At 36.6% G+C, this 20,623-nt stretch overlaps 1 protein-coding gene across 2 annotated transcripts in view; it reads left to right on the top strand.

Moving 5' to 3' along the window:
• Positions 1-20,623, top strand: part of GBE1 (1,4-alpha-glucan branching enzyme 1) — a 324,287-nt gene that overhangs the window by 150,751 nt on the left and 152,913 nt on the right. For both annotated transcript variants that reach the window (XM_012932389.2, XM_055127221.1), the window contains 4 exons: positions 6,469-6,594; positions 7,411-7,546; positions 10,600-10,690; positions 16,739-16,948. In XM_012932389.2, coding sequence (XP_012787843.2) covers positions 6,469-6,594; positions 7,411-7,546; positions 10,600-10,690; positions 16,739-16,948 — 563 coding nt within the window. The remainder of the gene's footprint in view (positions 1-6,468; positions 6,595-7,410; positions 7,547-10,599; positions 10,691-16,738; positions 16,949-20,623) is intronic.

Here is a 20,623-nt window from a genome sequence, read left to right on the forward strand (position 1 = left end):
TATTTCTTAATGGGTATCCTAGTCCTCTAATAGGATTCATTCCCATTTTTATAGTTCTTTGTCAATGCTGCATGTCTTTTGTGATAGAAAAGAGAGGAAAGACAGGAAGATAGTTTTGCAGGCCTTATTATGATATTTCAATTTATAAAAGGTTTTACACATGCAAGAATTTTTTATTAGTAACTTTTTATTTCGTAGTAATTACTCATTGTTGGAATTATTAATCACATGCATTAAATATATGTGTATGTTTTCTCAAAAGAACTTATAATTTTAGAATTTTATTTTGTATCTAGTCACTGAAATATCTGAGGTTCTTCAATAGGCTTAATTTCTTCTTTTTCACTCCCATACTTTTGACATTGCTTTCTTTCAGTAACGCTTAAATGGATTGCATTAGAATGATACTCTTTTCTTCAAATAATACCGTTTATCAACATGTAGACTTTAGTAATTATACCTTAATAAATACGGTATTTTAAAGAGGACTTTAACTCATATTATGATGGTACTTCTTTCTACTAGCACTTCTGAAAATGCTTTTTAGATTTCTTTATTGGCATTATACCAGATTATAACTCTGTTTACTTAATAGAATTCTAGCCTTCACTGCACATGGATGAGTTCTCTGAAGCACACTTTTTCAGTAATGAAAACTCACTGATTTTTCCCCTTTTCATGGCTTTTTTCTTTTATTACACTATTGATCTTTCAATATCTTAGGCGTTTAAATCCTATATTTTTATATCATGTGTAATTCATTTGTTTTCTAGGCTAAGACACCTAATCAATCTTTACCCGATTACAACATTTCAGCATTGTTCCTATTCTTTTCACTTAGGAGTAGTTATTCTCACTTGCTCAGGGATATCGTTTTCAATGTCTGCTTCCTAAATCTCACATAATCCCTTTGGATTTTGTCTTTTCGTAGTGACCTCACTTTATAAGGTTTTTGTTCAGGTAATGTACTTGAAATGAAGCAAACACTTTATCAGTTCTACTTAGTTGTTTCCTTATTTCTTCAAAGATTTGCCTCAGTGAGAATACAAGGGAGTAAAAAATATTAAAGTTGTAATTCTTCTTAACTAGACTAGACAAATGGGGAACAAGGGTGGAAACTCTTGGGAGTAATACTCCTTTCTATAGGTAAGGGTTGATCTGTCTTTCTGAATCATTTTAAATAAAGACCTGCTTTTAGACTGATTACTAAATGATTACGGCTGAGTTTTATTTAATTCTTTTTGGTAATGATCCTCTAGTTTTTCTCCCATGTGTAAATATTACAAAAACGAATGTTTCTATCTCTGTAGTTCTACAAATAATGTTAACTCAGGAGTAGCATTGCTTTGTTATGCCTCAAAAAATTGTCTCTTTTTGTTCTGCACAGTAGTGTCTTTCATGCCAGATTTTAATATTGTTGGTGAAATACTCATTCTTGTCACAATGGAGATTTGTATTTCATAGATTATATGCTTAATATTTTAGGTCTTTAAAAAAAATCATTGACCTTTTTGATAGACACCTCTTAACTCTTTCTACTCAAGTTGTTACCTGATTAAGCCTTGAAACAATTACTCATTTATTATTAGAGAAAAAGAAACCCGAATCATGATGGCATGCTTAAAGATATCTCATCCAGAAGTTTTAAAATAAGGCATGCCACTGAACATTCTGGAATATCTGCTTTCAAAGTTCAAGTGATTTTCTTATCTTTTCCCAGTTAAGCTAGTAACAGTAATATCACCTTTTCTCACCTTTCGTATAATGTTCACTATGTTGTAACATGAGATCACATGGGTTTAATTTAATCATTTAGCCTCTGTACCACCTTTCAGGATGCACAGAAATTCTATAAATGCATAGAAATTCATAAACTTGAATACTTAGTCTATGACTTTGTGCATTTATAGGATGATGATGATAAGATTATATATGTGTATGTATAGGTGGATTATATATATCTGTACATATACATTTGGATTATATATATGTACATATACACGAAATGGAAGTTCTCCTCTCTCTCTTCCTCTTCTTCTCTCTCCTCCCTCTCTCCTCTCTTCCTCTCCTCCTCTTCCTCTACCTGGTTTTGTACTCAAGAATACTCCTGGTTGTTGGTTCTCAGAGTACTATATGTGGTGCTAGGGATCAAGCCAAGATGGGCAGCATGGACGGCAAGAACTTTATCCTTGTACTATCTGTCTTGTTTCGTATAATTTCAAGAATTTTTCTTGAAAACTTTAATGAAATTGAACAGACATTTTTAATAGCTAAACTTAGTTTTATTTTCTGTTAGCAGATTAACAGATAAGATATAGATATATTAATAGATAGATATGAATATCTTTGATTATATCTACAGGGTCCTTGCTGAATTACTTTTTAAAAAAATTACAATGATGTGTGTTGCCAAAATTGTTAAAGTGTCACAGTATTTTAATCTTAGAGCACAGTGTGCTTAACACTTTTTATTTAGTATTACCTATTATTTTCTTTTCCAATTCTTTATTAAGACTTTTCCTATTCCTTATTAAGACTTTTTATTAGTGAAAGATCAATCAAGCTATTTTTTCTTTTCAACTCATGCCTGTTTTTGTTTGTTTGTTTGTGAGTTTTTGGTTCACAACCAGCCATGCTCTGGGCTTATACTCTTGGGTCAGCACTCAGTAATCACTCCTGGCAGGCTGGGGGAAGGATATTGGGTATAGGAACTGAACGCTGGTCAGCTGTGTGAAAGGGGTGACATCTGCTATACTAGCTCTCTGGCTCCTTATGTGCTATTTTGTGATTGTAAATTCAGTGATACAAGGAATCAGAAATCTTGGAAATAGTTTTCCCCTATTGCAAGCAAAACAAGACTAAAAATTTTATAAGCCAAATTTCGCCAGAAAGTTTGTATTCTTTACTCATTGGCATGCTTCTCCTTAGATTCATTATAATACTGTTAGCCAGTTCCTGTAACATTTTGGGAACAGCAAGTCAAAAGCAAGTTGATGTCACGATTCTAGGACTCTAGGCAAGTATATTGATTATGAAAGTCTAAACTATTGTAACAAAGTTACTTTCAAAATTCAGAGGCCTGAAGAACAGATAAATTAATTTATCTTTTATGTAATGATCACAGAAAAGTGTTTCGGATTTGGACAGAAGCCTTGCTCACATATCATCCAGGGACCTATTCTATTATTCTATTCTGAGTAGGAGGAATGGGATATTAAAAGATTTCACCCTAAGGTAGTATACCAATAATAAAAATAATCGTTAGGAAAGAGAGAAACAGAACTATGGAAACACAATTTTGACATTATTCAGTGGATGATCAAGTAATCCTTTGATAGGTGTAGAATTAGATTTTACCTTCTTCCAAGCATATAAATTAACTTGCTATTGCTCCCTATATCTGGCAGATAACATCAGGCCCCTGTGTTAGAGACATTCACAGCATAGAAAACAGTATAAGTACTATGTTGTCATTGATTCTCCTTATCTCTCAGTTCCCTAAGATGGGACTATATGATCCAGATAGATGTTACTTACAAAACTATTTTGCATCACAGCCGAGGATGCAGCAGCTTTGGGATCTACTCTTTCACAGCAAGCAATGGGTGAACATTTTCTCTAAGGAAGATGTACTGTCATTTTTTCAAGGTTCCTTGCTTTGAAAAAATCCTTGAGGGTCTGGAGCAATAGCACAGTGGGTAGGGTGTTTGCCTTGCATGCGGCCGACCCTGGTTTGATTCCCAGCATCCCATATGGTTCCTCGAGCACCACCAGGAGTACATTCCTGAGTGCAGAGCCAGGAGTAATCCCTGAGCATCGCCAGGTGTGACCCCCCAAAAAAACTAAAAAACAAAAACAACAAAAAAATAGACCTTGAGAGATGGGTTTTGACAGAACCTTGTATTTTCAGTGCACTAGGCAGTTTTTACTGACATTTTTCTAAAACTGGTGTGTGGGAAACTCATGGAGGGCCTTTTCCTTCCATCAATTATGACTCAGTAGCCTTAACATATTGGTGTGGGGCAAGGAGATGGTACGGAGGACTGGAACTCATGCTTTCCCTGCAGGAGGCCCAGACTCTACCTTATCAGTCTAAGGCCCCCAAGTCAGCAGCAAGTCAGACTAGCCTCTTAGCACCACAGGGTGTGTCTCCAAAAGGAATGAATCAAAAGATATTCATGTATACAGCACTTGCCTTTGCACAGCCAGCCCAGGTTTGGTCCCCCATATCCCATATGGTCATTTGAGCCCACCAGGAGTGATTCCTGAGTACAGAGCCAGGAGTACTACCTAAACACCACTGGGTGTGGTCCCCAAGCCCAAACAAACAGACAAATAAAAAATTAAGATTTAAAACTCTCTTGCTTACAAGAAAAGTAAGATTTAAAAGATTGTGGAAATCACATTCAGAATGAGGGAAGTCTTTATGTTGTTAGAGTCTCAAATATCCTCTCTCCCAATAGATAACTTTGAAATAATCATTGATTTATAATCATCATTTAAGATGGTTGAAGAGCCATTTGTGTTTGAGAGAAAAGATGGATGGATTAGGCATAGTGCTGTTCATTGAAAAGTGACTAATAATGTTTTATTTCCTTGTAGTATACTCCAAGGTAATGAATGGGTAAAAAAAAATTCTCTTCTCAGATGTAACATACTAGAAATTCATAAGGCTCATGTCTTTGAGGATAAAATACTCCTGATACAGGTTGACATATTTATGATCTTTTCGGTGATTGTTACCAGGATCATAACACTTGGCTATGATTGGCTTTAATAAGTGGGAGACATTAGAAGGAAAAAAAATTGAGTCAATGTAAATTCGCCATTTTTTTGTAAACCTCATTCTGCATCATTAATCATGATTTTCTTTGTTAGTGCCTAAAATAAGTGCTGTGAAAGCCTGTTTAAATAATAAAAGAAAAATCATGTTAGAAATTCTATAGCTGAGCTTGTGGCTTAGCTACTTGGTGACTTTGGAACTTTCAACAATTCACTAATCTCACTTAATACTTAGGCTATGAAGAGTCTCTGGAATGAAGTCAGATATGATTATGAAAGTGCTTAATATGCTTTAAAGCATTAGACATATATTACCAATAATTACCTATTATTAATTACAAGAATTATGCACACTTGAACTATTTTCTACAAAAAGAGATTGCCGGGCTGGAGGTACAGTACAGAGGGTAAGGCACTTTCTTTACTTGTGCTGACCCAGGTTCGATCCCCAACAACCTGAACACTGCCAGGTGTGCTCTGAGCACAGCAGGGATAAGCTCTGACGATAGCAAGGTCTATCTCCCTCAATAAACAAATATATATGATTGCAGAATATATTCTTTCAATATTGAAAGCATGACAGGGGCTCTAAACCTACTTATATATTATTTTAATCAGGCAAGATTTTTTTTTAATATTATAATTTCAATCACTTGAAACTTTACTCACTCTTGTATTTGAACATGCTGACCATTTCAAAAATTCTATATTCAGTACTAGGTTTGGAATATCAGATCTAGGGGTTGGAGAGATAGTATAGAGGAGTAGGTGCTTACGTTTCATCAGGCTAACCTGGTTCAATTCACCATCTCTGGTCCCTTGAACATCGCCAGAGTGACCCTGAGGATAGCATCGGGAGTAGACCATGAATACCATCTGCTGTGCCCCAGTGGCACCCCCTGCAGCCATCCAAAGAAAAAAATAAAAGGTTTAATTAATCTAACCAAAAACCTTATTTACATTCCAATTGTCATTTTTTCACTAGAGCAGCAATAGTGATGTTACTGTCAAATGAGTGCATGGGTGGTTTAAGTGAAAAATGCTTTGTTTTTTGATGGCAGTGATCAAATCCAGGGCTACAGACATGTAAAACATACTCAGACTGAGCCATACCCTTAGCCAAATGTTATTTGATGTATATGGTAAAGCATTCTTCACGTAGGGTATAGTTGAGATGGAGAAGAAACTATTCTGATGTTAGTTTGTGTTTTTGTTTGTGCGTACACATTGTAAGCATTCATCCAAACCCATTTTTCTCCTGTAGTTTGTCAAAAATATTAAGTGCTTTGGAACAAGATGGTGCTGAAATTTCAGTTTTAGTTTATTTTGGCATAGCAGTGTTGTTTCCTCCAGTTGTTTGAGGTTTTGTTAATAACTTCCAAATATTTTGGTTTTTTGAACACTTCATACTTCTTTTAGTTCACTACTCTAAACATTGGCTTACATGGATGGAAATGGCAAGATACTCATAAAATGTTCACGCTACTAGTGGTGATTATTTTCTATAAAAATAGAGAGAGTAAGACTTATTGAATGTTAACATCTTTAGGGGCACAAGTCAAGACAGTAGTTTAGATTTTTAAGATTGCAGTCCTTTTTTTCTTGAAGCAATGATCATAAACTTGTAGGCAATATCTTAGGATTTTGAAAATACTTTCAAGCAGTAGTATCTCATTCTCTTTTTAGGTAGTCATTAGGAGTAAGAGTGGAGAGATTTTATATCGAATTTCACCGTGGGCAAAATATGTGGCTCGTGAAGGTGATAATGTGAATTATGATTGGATACACTGGGATCCAGAGCACTCATATAAGGTGAGAACAATAAATCTTTAAATCAATGCATGTTCCAATATTTGGAGGAAAATTATTTTTAGTTTTATAATGTTGATTGTGTAGTGCTTCTCTTCACTGCCTGTTTTTAATTCACGGCAATATGTGCCCATCTTTCTGTACATATATGTGTCTATTATGTATAGTCACTAAGCACTGAAAGTGAGCTTTTGTTTCATCAGGTATTTCTGGGACTTTGGGAGAAAAAAGACTAAATTAATAAGAATAAAAGACCTATAGAGGACACATTTTTTTTCTTTTTTAAAAGACATGTTTGATCCGTTCAAGTCTTTTCAATTATGTAACATGTCTCACTGTCATAGGTTTAAAAAAAAAGTCACTGTCCTTAGGAACACAGACTCAGGAAGATACCATATGACAATATTATTTTGAGACATTTTTGAGTCTGTCTTATTGATAAGCTTATTGTATCTTTGAACTCTTTTTCTGTTCTTTCAATTTTTTGAAACTGCTGTAAATGCTTCCCACTTAATAGTTATGTATGCATTTCATGACTCTTGCATTTTCTCCAAGATTTCATGCTCAAAATATATCTTTACTTAGGGATAAGGCATATGCCATAAGATGAGTAGTCTTTTAAAATAGGATCATTAATATGATTCTAAGAAGAATTTTTTTTTCAAAAGAAAATTTAATGATAGTAGCCAGTTGCTTTTGTATATGAAACACAGTTTCCAAGTGTTTGACTGAATTCACTATTTCATTTAACATGTTTAATTAGTTAGTTTCCTACCTGCATTTCTGTTCTAATTCTGGATGTAATTGTGTATTCTGCAGTTTAAGCATTTCAGACCAGCAAAGCCAAGAAGTCTGAGAATTTATGAATCTCATGTGGGAATTTCTTCCCAAGAAGGAAAAATAGCTTCTTATAAACATTTTACATGCAATGTACTACCAAGAATCAAAGACCTTGGTAAGTAATAACTGTGATTTTTATTCAGATAAAATTTTAATGAGACTGTTCTCTTATTAGAAAAGCTAATTACAAGTGTCTTTTTTGTGTTAAGAGATTAATTATGTAATAGAAATACATTTTATTTTAGGCTTCTCAAATTGCCCTCTAATAGTGATAGCATAGAAAAGAGAAATAGAGTAAGATAGAGCATAAGAATTAAAGAGATTATTCCAGTTTCAATTTTAAGTAATGTGAACTGATGGCTTCCAAAATTGTAGATAAATATGTAAGCATAATTACTTTTTACAGAAGAGATATTTTATCAACGTAAGTGGCCATTGATTATAGCCTGTTCATTTTAGTCTGTTAGGGGGAAAATTCTTACATCTATAAGGTGACCAAAACTCATTTTGTTTCAGTCATCATATAATTTGCTCCTGTTTAGAAGACTTGCATATTCTGCATGTTTTCTATTGTTCACTATGTTTGTGTCCTGGATTTTAATAACATGGATTCTGTCTCCATGAGACTATCCAGGAGAGAAAATAGAATATATTGAATTATTGAAACAGTTGCTTTAGAACTTTTAATTTCCTGTTTATATCGATAATTCTTTAAAATATAATTGTTTGTTTATTTTTGGACTGGAGCGATAGCACAGTGGGTAGGGTGTTGCCAACCTGGGTTCTATTCCTCCATCCCTCTCAGAGAGCCCGGCAAGCTACCGAGAGTATCCCGCCCATATGGCAGAGCCTGGCAAGCTACCAAAAATAGTAACAAGTCTCCTGATGGAGAAATTACTGGTGCCCGCTCGAGCAAATCGATGAGAAATGGGATGATAGAGCTATAGTGGTACAGTGCTTGTTTGTTTTTGGTCCACACTTGGCAGAACTCAGGGCTATTTCCTGGCTCTTCACTAAACACACCTGGCGAGCTTGGGGAACCATGTGGGAAGTTAGGATGGAATCTGGGTAGGACGCATGCTAGGCAAGAAACCTACTTTCTATACTATTGCGGTAGCCCTTAAATATAATTTAGTAGCCCTTAAAAATAAGTACATGTTTTGTAACAAAACATTAAGTTAATAGACACTACTTTCTAGCCTACTGGACAGTTCCAACTCCGGCTAGAGAAAAGATTAGTAATTCATGGTTAAAGTCATTGTATAAATGATTTGTAGTGTGTGTTGGTGAATTCAGGTGCTAGATATGGAAAGTACTTATATGAGAATTCTGTGCCTTCGTATCTAACTTAAATTATGTAACATGTTGTAGATTTGAAATGTTACACAGTTTTATGCTTTAATAAATTTTTTTATAACCCAGTCTGTACAGGAGATTTGGCAGAACAGGATATTCTCTCATTCATCTTTGTGCTTGAATTTTCTAAACCAGTACTCTGAACTAATGAATAAACGAGTACAACAATGATTAATAACAATAATAAAATATAAATTGGTATTTTATCTTAAGACTATTTATTAAATCAGAGAGAAGCTATATGCTTTATTTTATTATGAGCATGTAATTATTTTATAATACATGAGTAGTTTATGTGCATAATCCTACCAGTCCTGACAGAATTATTTTGATTTTCTTTTAGAGTAAAGAAGACAACAGTAAATTTTACACCATTTTAAAAACCATGGAGTTTATGTTACACTTTCAATTCATGTATCTCATTCAGTTCAATTATGAATGAGAGTATTTAATTCCAGCATTACTTATTTTTCGGAATATGTCCTTCAGAAGCTATGTCATCACATATATGTCATCTGTATATGTGTATATTTCATTGTAAATGTGAAAATTATACCAAGTTGTACTTTCTTTAGAAGCAAAACCTGAATGTATTTTTTTAATTTTAAGAAGATCATTTTTTTTCTTTTTGGCTTACATGTAAATCAGTTTCTTAGTGTCATGGGTTTGAAGTAGGACCCTGTCCTTGGCAACAAAGAATAGGTCAGCAGTCTCATGAATGTATCGATTTGGATAATTTCAGTTAATAATGCTTTCATGCCTCAAATTTCATAGATTAAAATTATGATATCTACTTTTTTTTTTCTTTTTGAGTCACACCCGGCAATTCACAGGGGTTACTCCTGGCTCATGCACTCAGGAATCGCTCCTGGTGGTGCTCAGGGGACCATATGGGATGCTGGGAATCGAACCTGGGTTGGCTGAATGCAAGGCAAAAGCCCTATCCACTGTGCTATCGCTCTAGCCCCATATCTACCATTTTAACTGACTTCATTTGTTCTTTAAAAATTGCTTATGTAGGCTTCCTCTTTGACCTTATGTTCCTTCTTGAACACATACTTCTCTTTCCCCTCACATTTTTGTAAGTTTCAATAAAAACTTTCTTCACATATACAAAATATCATTTCATTAAGAAAAATACGAAGAGAGTCAGAAAAAGTATCATTGCATGTTATGTGATATTGGCAGCAGAGAATGTATTTTCATTTGGTGTTGAGCAAACCTTTTTGTATAGAGCGTGGAAGGTGTGTGATTGTGTATGATTGTGTGTGTGTGTGTAGATCATTGTACACGTGCAACTATGGAGTGATTTGATGCTTACAGGAAATAGTGGAAGGAAGAAGCATGAAGACTATACTGTAAAAGCTACATTATAAGAAATTTAGATTTGGGTGTATGCTAGAGTATCCAATATAAGGAAAAATAAAAATAAAATGTATGACATGCCATCGTTTGAATTTATTCAGATTTTTACATTTTTTCATATGGATGTTACAAATACAGCTAAGGTTTATCATCTACAGATTTTCATCTTCAATATTCTTAAGCAAAGTTAGAATACATTTGCATATTGTTTATTAGTTGGCATGGAGAGGACTTTTAAATAGTCAGAGTAAACCTCTCAAAAACTAACTGTCCAATTTTGTGTTTGATTAAAGATGTTAACGTCAGAGAAGTTTTCAAAATCATTACATCTTGTAGATTATATGCAAAATCAAATGCCTTTCGTGTTAGAATGCGATGTTTGTATTTTTTTTTTGTTAGTCTTGTTGAACATGACTTTTAATCCCTCTTTGCCCTTTGCTTCCATAGGCTATAACTGCATTCAGATGATGGCGATCATGGAGCATGCATACTACGCTAGCTTTGGTTACCAAATCACAAGCTTCTTTGCAGCTTCAAGGTAGAATAAAATGTTCCTTCTCTTGAATATGAGTACAGTACAAACTTTTTAACTATTTAATCACTTTTTGTGTACAAGTGGTGTTTTGGTTTGTCTTGTTTGGGGGCCAAACCCAGCAGTGCTCAGGGCTCATTCCTAGCTCTCTGTGCTCAGGGATCACTTCTGGTAGAGCTCTGGATGCAATTTATTTATTTCTATTTATTTATTTATTTATTTATTTGCTTTTTGGGTCACACCCAGCGATGCACAGGGGTTACTCCTGGCTCATGCACTCAGGAATGACTCCTGGCAGTGCTTTGGGTGACCATATGAGATGCTGGGAATCCATCCTGGGTCGGCCTCATGCAAGGCTACCCGCTGTGCTATTGCTCCAGCCCCTCTGGATGCAATTTAGGGTGCTGAGAATTGGACCCAGGTGGGGCTGTGTGCAAAGCAAGTGCTCTTCCTTTTTTGTATCTTGGCTATAGTCTCTATAATGTTCTGTGATCTATTTTACGATGAACACAGGTAACAGACAGTGAAGAGTTATTTTTATTTGTTTCGGTGTTCGGGCAACCTCTGGCAGTTCTCAGGGCTTACTTACAGCTCTCTGCTGCGGAATCACTCCTGTAGGGGCTCAGGGAATCATAGGTGGTGCCGGGGGGTCAAACCGCATGGCAAGGCAAGGCAAGTGGATATACCTGCTCTATTATCTTTTTGGCCCTGAACAGCTTCTTTTACTGAAGTCATAGGCTCTGTTCCCATCAGGCTGTGAGACTGGCCTTGATTTAATATTTCTTCCTGTGAAAATATTTTTGATGAAATATAGTCAGTACCGGCTGAAATTGTTACGTACAAGGATGCCCAAGCATTATTTAAAAAAAAACAAAAAAAACAAAAACTCATGTCTTATGGAAGCCTTTGTTGCCAGATTTCTTATCCTTTTCTGAATATAAATTTGACTTTCATGGGATCATTTGTGGACCATAAAACACCAACAGAAGGATTAGTCTACCCAGACTGAGCTCTGAGGAATGGACTCCGTGAGCAGGACACTCACAGGTCCTTTGCAGCTTAAGAAGTGCTGGCCTGAGTGACCACAAGCAAACACGCCCCAGATTGTCATTTTGTCTAGGGCTTAACAGTGTTGTGACATATAGATATTGATTGGATCACTAAGCCTGTAATTTCTAACTGTAATTGAGACTAACATGGCAAATGACAGAGGGCTATAATGGCATTGAAATCAGAGGGCTGTTCCGTGTACATTAGATTTGAACTTATGCTGGAACTGAGACCTAAAACATGTTTAAGAGTTGACAGCAGAAGGTAGAGAAGTAGGAGCAGATGGCTAGCCCACCAGACATTAAAAAAAAAAAAGTGACAGTGTTCCATTTAGGCTTTTTTTGTAGTCAGTTATCTAATATTACTCATTGGGATAAATAAGAGTTTAAAAGGCTGGACACTTGTTTGCATGCACATCTCCAAGGTTGGATTCTCTGCAGTATATGTCCCCTTAATATTGCCTGTAAGAATCACTGAGCACTGATCCAGGAGTAACCCCAGGGCATCATCAAGTGTGGCCCCCAAATAAACGATAAAAACAATATTTTGTTACTATTGCCAATTCTGTTCATTATCCTTTCCTGATGTGTGTATATGTATATGTGTGCATATATATATATATATTAATTCATCAAGTTCTGTGTATCTTCCATAAAAATGTTTCTGTCACCAAAAATGTTCTTATCAAGGTTACCTCTATATTGTCCAGTCCAATCCTGTGTTCTTCGTCTTTTTCAACTGTTAGCATCACTTGGCACATTTGGTCACTCAGTTTCCTGGAGTTTTATTCTTTCCTAAGTTTTCAGAATATTATGTCTCTTTGTTCTTTTTCTCACATCTCTAATGGAATTCACTGTATCACCTTTGCTCCTTCTGACATCTAAAGTCTGGATCTCCCAGTTCACAGGGCTTGTTTTCATTCTCTTCTCCATTTATACAGAGCCTTGATGATCTCATCAAATTTTCTCCATTATTACAGACCTCGCAAATATGACTTCGCTGTGCTTACCTTGGCTGTGAACTTAAAGGTCTATCTGTTTGACATTGGGGTATCTAAAACATGTCTCAAATTTAATGTGACCAGATTTTAATTTCTGATCTTGCTTTCCTATCTCATCCTTACCTGCCAACAGCCCTAATTCAATAGTGACATCAGTACATTCCATTGGTTCTAGCCCCAAATCTTTTACTCATACTTTCCTTTTTATGTCTTTGGCTATAATCTAGCTATCATAAAATCTAGCACCTGTAACTTCAAAATATGCCCAAGTGTGGCCAGCTTCCAATTTGGACAATTTATTATCTCATCATTAGATTATTTTAATACTCTTTTATTGTTCACTCCTTATTCTTTTGTTCTTCTATCCCATCTCTAATGTTTTATTCCTCCATACACACATACTAATTCATCCCTGAAGCCAAAGTAACCATTTTAAATTAAAATTAATATAATGCATTATTTGACTTATATATTTCTAACAACCCCCAGAATCTTTAGAATAAATAAATCTTTAGATTTAGAATAAATAAATCTTTAGAATACTCTCTGTTGGTCTGTGATACTTTATGTAGATCTTGGCTCATTCTTTGGGCTCATTTTTTCCCTTCATCCTTCCTCTCCAGTTTTTCTAACGTTTTTGATAAACATTCAGTGGCCTGACCTCTTATATCTCCCCATAGCAAGTACTTCTTATCTATGGAACCTCTTCCCCTTAGTTATTCACATGCCTTCCTTCTTATTTCGGGGGGCTTCTTTCTAAAATTGAACCTTTCCTCAGTGATTGCCTAAAATAAACATTCACTACTCATCAGTGACTTTCCGTCACTTTTTTAAAGAGAAGTTACTGCTTTCTGACATTCTCTCTACTTTTCTTATTGTTATCTTCCATCTAGGATGTGATTTCCATAAGGGCAGGGCTGTTTATTTTGCTCACTGTTGAATACCTAAAATGTAAAAGAATATTTTAGTTCAGTAAGTGTTAGGTGAATGAACAAATACGAATGAATGTATTGTTTGTTCATTTATTGAATATTCTGTTCACTGCGGAGCAAATATGACTACATGGCTAACGTAAGGAACTGGAGGGTGAGAGGGTCATAAATTGGAAGATCCAAGATTAGGCAATATAAAACTTAAAACAGACAGTGGATTTAACCCACTGCAAACAGTAGGGATGCAAATACTATTTTAAGTAGTGAATGACATGACTTATTTTTTAAAAGTTCTAGCTGCCTAATGGTTTGCATTATGCGACCTACAATGTACTAAGAACTAAACCATATCGTGGGGGATAAAAAAAAAAATAGCAATAGACAATCACAGTCCCTACCTGCAAGGACTTGCAATCTAAAGAAGCTGAGACAGTGGGTATAGTTAATCATAAGGGTGATTTTTTAAGGAGCATAGTTAATGCTATAGAAGGCTGTACTATTACAATTTTACATAAGAAAGCAAGGCCTTATGCTTTGTAGTTATTTTTGGTTTCTATTTCATGCTGACTAGATAACCTTATTTCACCAAATATTCATGTCAGCTGCCATAATTTTCTGCTTGGCCAATAACAAACAATATGACAAGGGGCTGGAGATACTGTATAGTTGTCAGGTGCTTGCTTTGTACATGCACACTCAGATTTGCTATCTGGCAAAATATATAGTCCCCATGCACCCTTAAGGAGTGATTTCTGGCTTCAGAAGTAGGCCTTAGCACTTATGGATGTGACCCAAAACAAAACAAAACAAAACAAAACAAAACAAAACAAAACAAAAAAACAAAGAGACATGGCAGCTTTTCTTACTAATGGTAGTTGAAAGCACATCAGTTTCCTAATAAGAATAGGAGATATAGGACCGGAGCAATAGCACAGTAAGGAAGGCATTTGCCATGCATGCAGACAACCTGGGTTTGATCCCCAGCATCCCCTATGGTCCCCTGAGCACTGCCAGGAGTCATTTCTGAATGCAGAGACAGGAGTAACCCCTGAACATCGCCAGGTGTGACCCAAAAGCCAAACTGAAAAAAAATAGGAGATTTGGTCTGAATCACTGGTACCAAAAATGAATTCTCAAAGAAGCTCAGTACTAAATTCAAAGGGGTGGCTTAGTATAGGAATGATCTGTCTACCAGATAAGTTAATTGTGGAGATGGAAATCAAAAGCTCAGAAATAGAATTTTACTGCCTATCTACCCACGATGTGAAATTTTTTTTAAATTTTATTGAAAAATTTTTTAAATTTTATTGTAATGTGAGATACAGTTACAAAGCTTTCATGAGATTCAGCCATGCAATGATCGAACCCCCATCCTCCACGAGTACACTTTTCCCAGTACCAATGTCCCCAGTATCCCTCCAACATACCTCCATCCCAGTCCTCACCCAGACTCTATAGCAGACGATTTCCCCAATTCTTTCTTTACTTTTTGGGCATTATGTTTTGCTTGAATTTTCCCACCACCATTCAGGCTTGCCTGCCAGGGGCAGACGCTAGGTAATTTATTTCCCATTGCTTATTTTGAAGATCATGACCTATTCATGATATTCAGCCGCATGCTTCTGGAATCCTACAATGTGAATGGTTGGATTCCAGAGACATCTCTGTAGGGCACTAATCCATTTGGGGATTCAACCGGCAATCTCTGGATCAGGGTTGTTGGTGTTCTAAGATGACGCACAGAGGAAGCTTGTGAGTGTGCCAGCCAAGCCTCAGACTGGGTGGAGAGCTGGGGAGGTACAGCCCAGAGCCTTTGTCGTCATGTGGCCTGGAGATTTTAGTCCTGGAACCCACATAGCTGGGCCTTGCTTGTGGAAGCTCTTGGTTGCCAGGATTCCATATGGAGTACTCGGGGGTACTGCACCTGCTCCATCTGGGGTGCCCTGGTGAAATTGGCTTGCCATGGGCCCTGGAGGGATCTCCGCTGCTATGGTGCCTTCTGGAACTCACTGCTATGTCTCTGGGCCAGGGCTGTTGGTGTGCTAAGATGGCACACAATTTGAATTTGTTGAGAGGTAAATTTGCATTAAATAGTTTGATTTATATTATTTTTATTTTAATTTAATTTAACAGATTAAATCTTGCGTCACTTATATCACTTGTTGTCCCATTGCTCATTGATTTGCTCAAGCAGGCGCCAGTAATGTCTCCATTCGTCCTTGTCTCATGCTTGTGTAGCCCAGTAGCATGTGCTTGCTCCAGGAACATGAAGAGCCTCAAACTGTTTGTTCAGGGTCTTGAGGAAAAAGTCTGACCATCTTGTAGGTGGGTGGCCACGCCTTTTTTTCACGTCCCGTGGAATCCAGTTGGTAACAGCTCTTGTTCAGTGGTCCCCTTCAAATCACTTTACATGTCCGGCCCAGCTTATTTTTGATGCCTTGGCAAATGAGACAACATCCCTTATTCTTGATTGTCGATGGAGGTCAAAACTCCGGATTCCTTCTCTCACTTGAGTGAAACTGATACTCCTAGCATAGCTCTTTCGAATCCTCTCTGATACCCGAATAGCGTTCTCATCCTGTTTGTATAGGGCCCAGGTCTCTGAGGCGTATGTTAGGGCAATAAGAACGGTGGGGTTGAAAAGATATGCCTGGAGCCGGAGGTTATTCATCCTCTTAACAACTTCTTTGATGCTCTTGAAGATGTTTCACTCCATTCTCTTCCTCCTGCGAAGCTCAGTTGCCAGGTCGTTCGTCATCTTGAGTACTTGACCTAGGTATACATAACTGCTGAATTCAGAGATATTGTTTCCGTTGAGAGCAGATGGAATGTCAGGAACTAGCCCGTTTCTCATGAACATTGTCTTCATGAGACTCGTCATCAATTCTGTTAAATATGCTTAATAAATACTAACAAGTTTGGCTTGAGTCTAATTATTGTACTGCATTTGCATATTTAAAGTATTTTAAGAATCCAGACTGTGCTTATAAAATAATGATACATAATAGATGATTGGCTTTCTGTTTTCTATTTGGCAAAATAATGTTTTCTGCTGTTTTCCTTTACTTTTAGCCGTTATGGAACCCCTGAAGAACTAAAGGAACTTGTTGACACAGCTCACTCAATGGGCATTACAGTCCTCTTAGATGTGGTACACAGTCATGCCTCCAAAAATTCAGAAGATGGATTGAATATGTTTGACGGGACAGATTCCTGTTATTTTCATTCTGGACCTCGAGGGAATCATGATCTTTGGGATAGCAGATTGTTTGCCTACTCCAGGTAGGTACATTCAATATACAGATTGCTATAGGTTTTTAAAATTAAATCTTACTTTTTAGATTCCTATTTTACTTAGGCAACATGATTTACAATACTGCTAATCATAGAGTTTCTGGGGTACAGTATCTTAATGTCACACATCACACTCACCACAGGAGTGTCAACATCTGCACACCAATGTGTCAAGATCATCGTCACCCCTTACAACCTCAGCAGCCTCAGCTTCGTGGGCTGATTCTCAAGGTCTGCTCTACCTGGCCAATTGTTATTTCCTTACTTTGTTTCTTTCTGTTCAACATATGAGAGAGTTCGTTCTGGATCGGCCCCTTCCTTCTGACTGACATCACTCAGCATACCACTCCCATTGCACCCACATGGCCGCAAATTGCATGATTTCATCTTTTCTTGCAGTTGAGTAATATTGCACAAATATAAAATAAGAGAAATTAATTTTTTTTTTTGCTTTTATGGGTCAAAACCAGTGATGCTCAGGGGTTACTCCTGACTTTCACACTCAGGAATTACTCCGTATGGGATGCTGGGAATCGAACCTGGGTCAGCCGCATGCAAGGCAAATGCCCATCCTGCTGTGCTATTGCTCCAGCTCTAAGAGAAATTAATTTTAAAGAATCTTAATACATTCATTGTATATGTTTTCTCATTGATATTTCATTTCTTTAAAAGGGGGTAAAAATTTACCTTGTGTTTTATACATGGTAATAAAATTATCTTTCTTTTTAATTGTGCTTTCATTTAACTTCAGTTATAGATATTATGCCATTTTAAATATATGGGAGATAGTTGCATATTCTGGTGTGAATGCCTGACGAGTGAGTGACGAGTTTCTTCCCTAGCACTGCGTTTCTTCCCTATCTCCAGCAGTGCTGGCTTTGCCCTTGAGCTGTGCTGCACAGCTGGGCCAGAACAATACTTTACATATGTATTGTGTAACACCAGGTGGGGCCTCCAGGCCTCCTGACACTGGAAACCCTGTGTGTGTGTGTGTGTGTGTGTGTGTGTGTGTGTGTGTGTGCATGCACGTGGCATTTATTGCCACTTAAAAGAAATGGAAATACTTTTTAATAATTAAAAGGTCACTTTTATCAGTTTGAATTACCCATAGAAATTTATTTTTCAAATTGATACCATTGGATTATCACTGTCACTGTCATCCCATTGCTCATCGATATGTTCGAGCAGGCACCAGTAACGTTTCCATTGTGAGACATGTTTGTTACTGTTTTTGGCATGTTGAATATGACATGGGTAGCTTGCCAGGCTCTGCTGTGCGGGCGAGTTACTCTCGGTAGCTTACCAAGGATCAAATCCAGTGCCTTACACATATAACACATATGATCCACAGTCATGTTATCTCAAATAAGCTGAGCCACAGTGAGGGATAACAAATGTAGCCTCTCTCTCTTTCTCTCTCTCTCTCTCTCTCTATATATATATATATACATTTATATGCATATATATGTAGCCTATACATAGTATGTATTTTTATAATATATAAAATATATATGTAAATAATGTATATAAAAAGTTGATACCATATTTGGTATATGATAAACTAATACAATTGTTATTATAGGGCAATTTACTGTAATCAGAAACTTGATAGTATTAAGATAGCAAAATGTAAAAAATGTATTGTACTTTTTTTAAAAATAGCCTATATAAAATAATACATTTTCTAAGGTTAATCCAATGGTCTTGAGCGATAGCACAGTGGGTAGGGCGTTTGCCTTTCATGAGCCAACCCAGGTTCAATTCCTCTGTCCCTCTTGGGGAGCCCGCCAAGCTACCAAGAATAACCCGCCCACATGGCAGAGCCTGGTGAGCTACCCGTGGTATATTCAATATGCCAAGAACAGTTAACAAGTCTCACAATGGAGACATTACTGGTGCTGCTCGAAGAAATCGATGAACAACAGGACAATAGTGCTACAGAGTAACATAATTTACAAAAATGTACATACTTTGAAAGCAGACCATATGGCAATACACTTCAACAAATGCCTTGGTCAAATACAGGATTCTAATTTGTCAACACAAACTAGGTGACTTTTACGTAAAGCAGTTATTTTGATTCATTCTTGTCTTTTTTATTATCTTTCTTTACAGTGATTTATTTCTATTTTTAGAAACAATGATTTACTTATTTATAATATTTAAAAAGTTAAATGTAGACAAAAGTCACAACTGTTGATGCAATTTTAGAATTAAAATTGATTAGAGAACAAAGCTGCAATATTAAAATCAATATGAATAAAAATCAGGTTACGTGAAATCATTATATCTGATCACAGGGTTAAGTCCTTGTCTAAGGATTTATTCAGCTTTCTGTTGCTTTGGGAGGTGTCACGTGACCATGTGGTCCAGAAACGTGAGGATCTGTGGTCTGGACATGAGTCAGCACGGTGGTGCCAATCGGAGGTGGGCATGGCTGCCCAGGCTTCTAGGAATTTGGGGGTTTGGGGAGAGGCTATACACTCCATTTCCAAAAAATCCAGAGGTCACAACTTGGTCACTGGTTGTGATCAAGTTATTCGCAGATTGGCATCTGTACAGAGAATATGCATGTAGTAGTGGAGTTGAGCCCTTGATGTGGCTGCATGGCGGAGTGTGAGTGCAGCTGCTGGAGTTTGTGTCCTTGGATTTTGGACCCTCCTGCCTCCCTAGGGCACCCTGGAGTTTTCTGTTGTGTGGACTGGTGATTCCATGATGGTTAGCCCCTTGGTATGCATCTCCTGGGAGATTTAGTCAGGAACCGGTAGAGCAGGACACAGTGTTTAGCTTCAGGCATTTTTCTGATCAGATCTTATTTTATGTGTGAGAGCTGTATGGGAATCAATCAAGTCCTGTGTTTGCCAGATGAAACAGTGTAATATAGGAGGAAAGACCTAGAGGTGGGAATGGTGGCCCGATTCTTTCCAAGCACTGCTTCTCTGTGGTTAAAGGGACCAGTCCTTCTGAGTCACAGGTTTTACATTACGAAAGGAAACTGTTTGGGGGCTAATGCCGTTTTTTCTGTAAAGGGGTTTGTATTTGCTTCACCTTTTTCAACATTGCACTTTATAACATGAATTTATAACTAGTGGAAAAGGATTAAACTTGTACTAATTCTGTGATATAACTCTACTAATTGCATTATTGATTACATCTTGTAAAGTACCTTGTGGGATAAGAAATACAATCAGTTGGACTCTGGTATAATTTTGGATGTAAAATGTGAACTCTAGCCTGTAGAGTTATTGCTAATGAAGAAAGTACATGAAGTGGTTAAAGTTATATGCTGTGAAAAATTCTTTAGTAGAACCAAAAGGACAGATTAAGTAGATAAAATTTTATATTGTTAAGTATTTCTTCATTATAAACTATTAATTTTAATGTGATTAGGTGATAATACACTGTTTAATTTTTTATCTGTACCAGATTCAGCAATACCCAAGTTTCTACAGAAAAAAGGGTTATAAATAATTGTTTTGGAAATTTTTTAACATATTAAGATATATTTTATTTCATAGTTTTTTTTTATTAATTGTTAGATTTTTAGAGACATCCTTGCTTAGTAGAACCCATCTCTGGCACTGCATTCTACCTCAGGCCCTCAGCCTTGCTGGTCCCCAAGTCCCAGAAAGAACCAGCAGGTTCCACCCCTATAGAAAAGTA

The sequence above is a fragment of the Sorex araneus genome, chromosome 2 (genome assembly GCF_027595985.1).
Source record: "Sorex araneus isolate mSorAra2 chromosome 2, mSorAra2.pri, whole genome shotgun sequence".
NCBI lineage: Eukaryota > Metazoa > Chordata > Mammalia > Eulipotyphla > Soricidae > Sorex > Sorex araneus.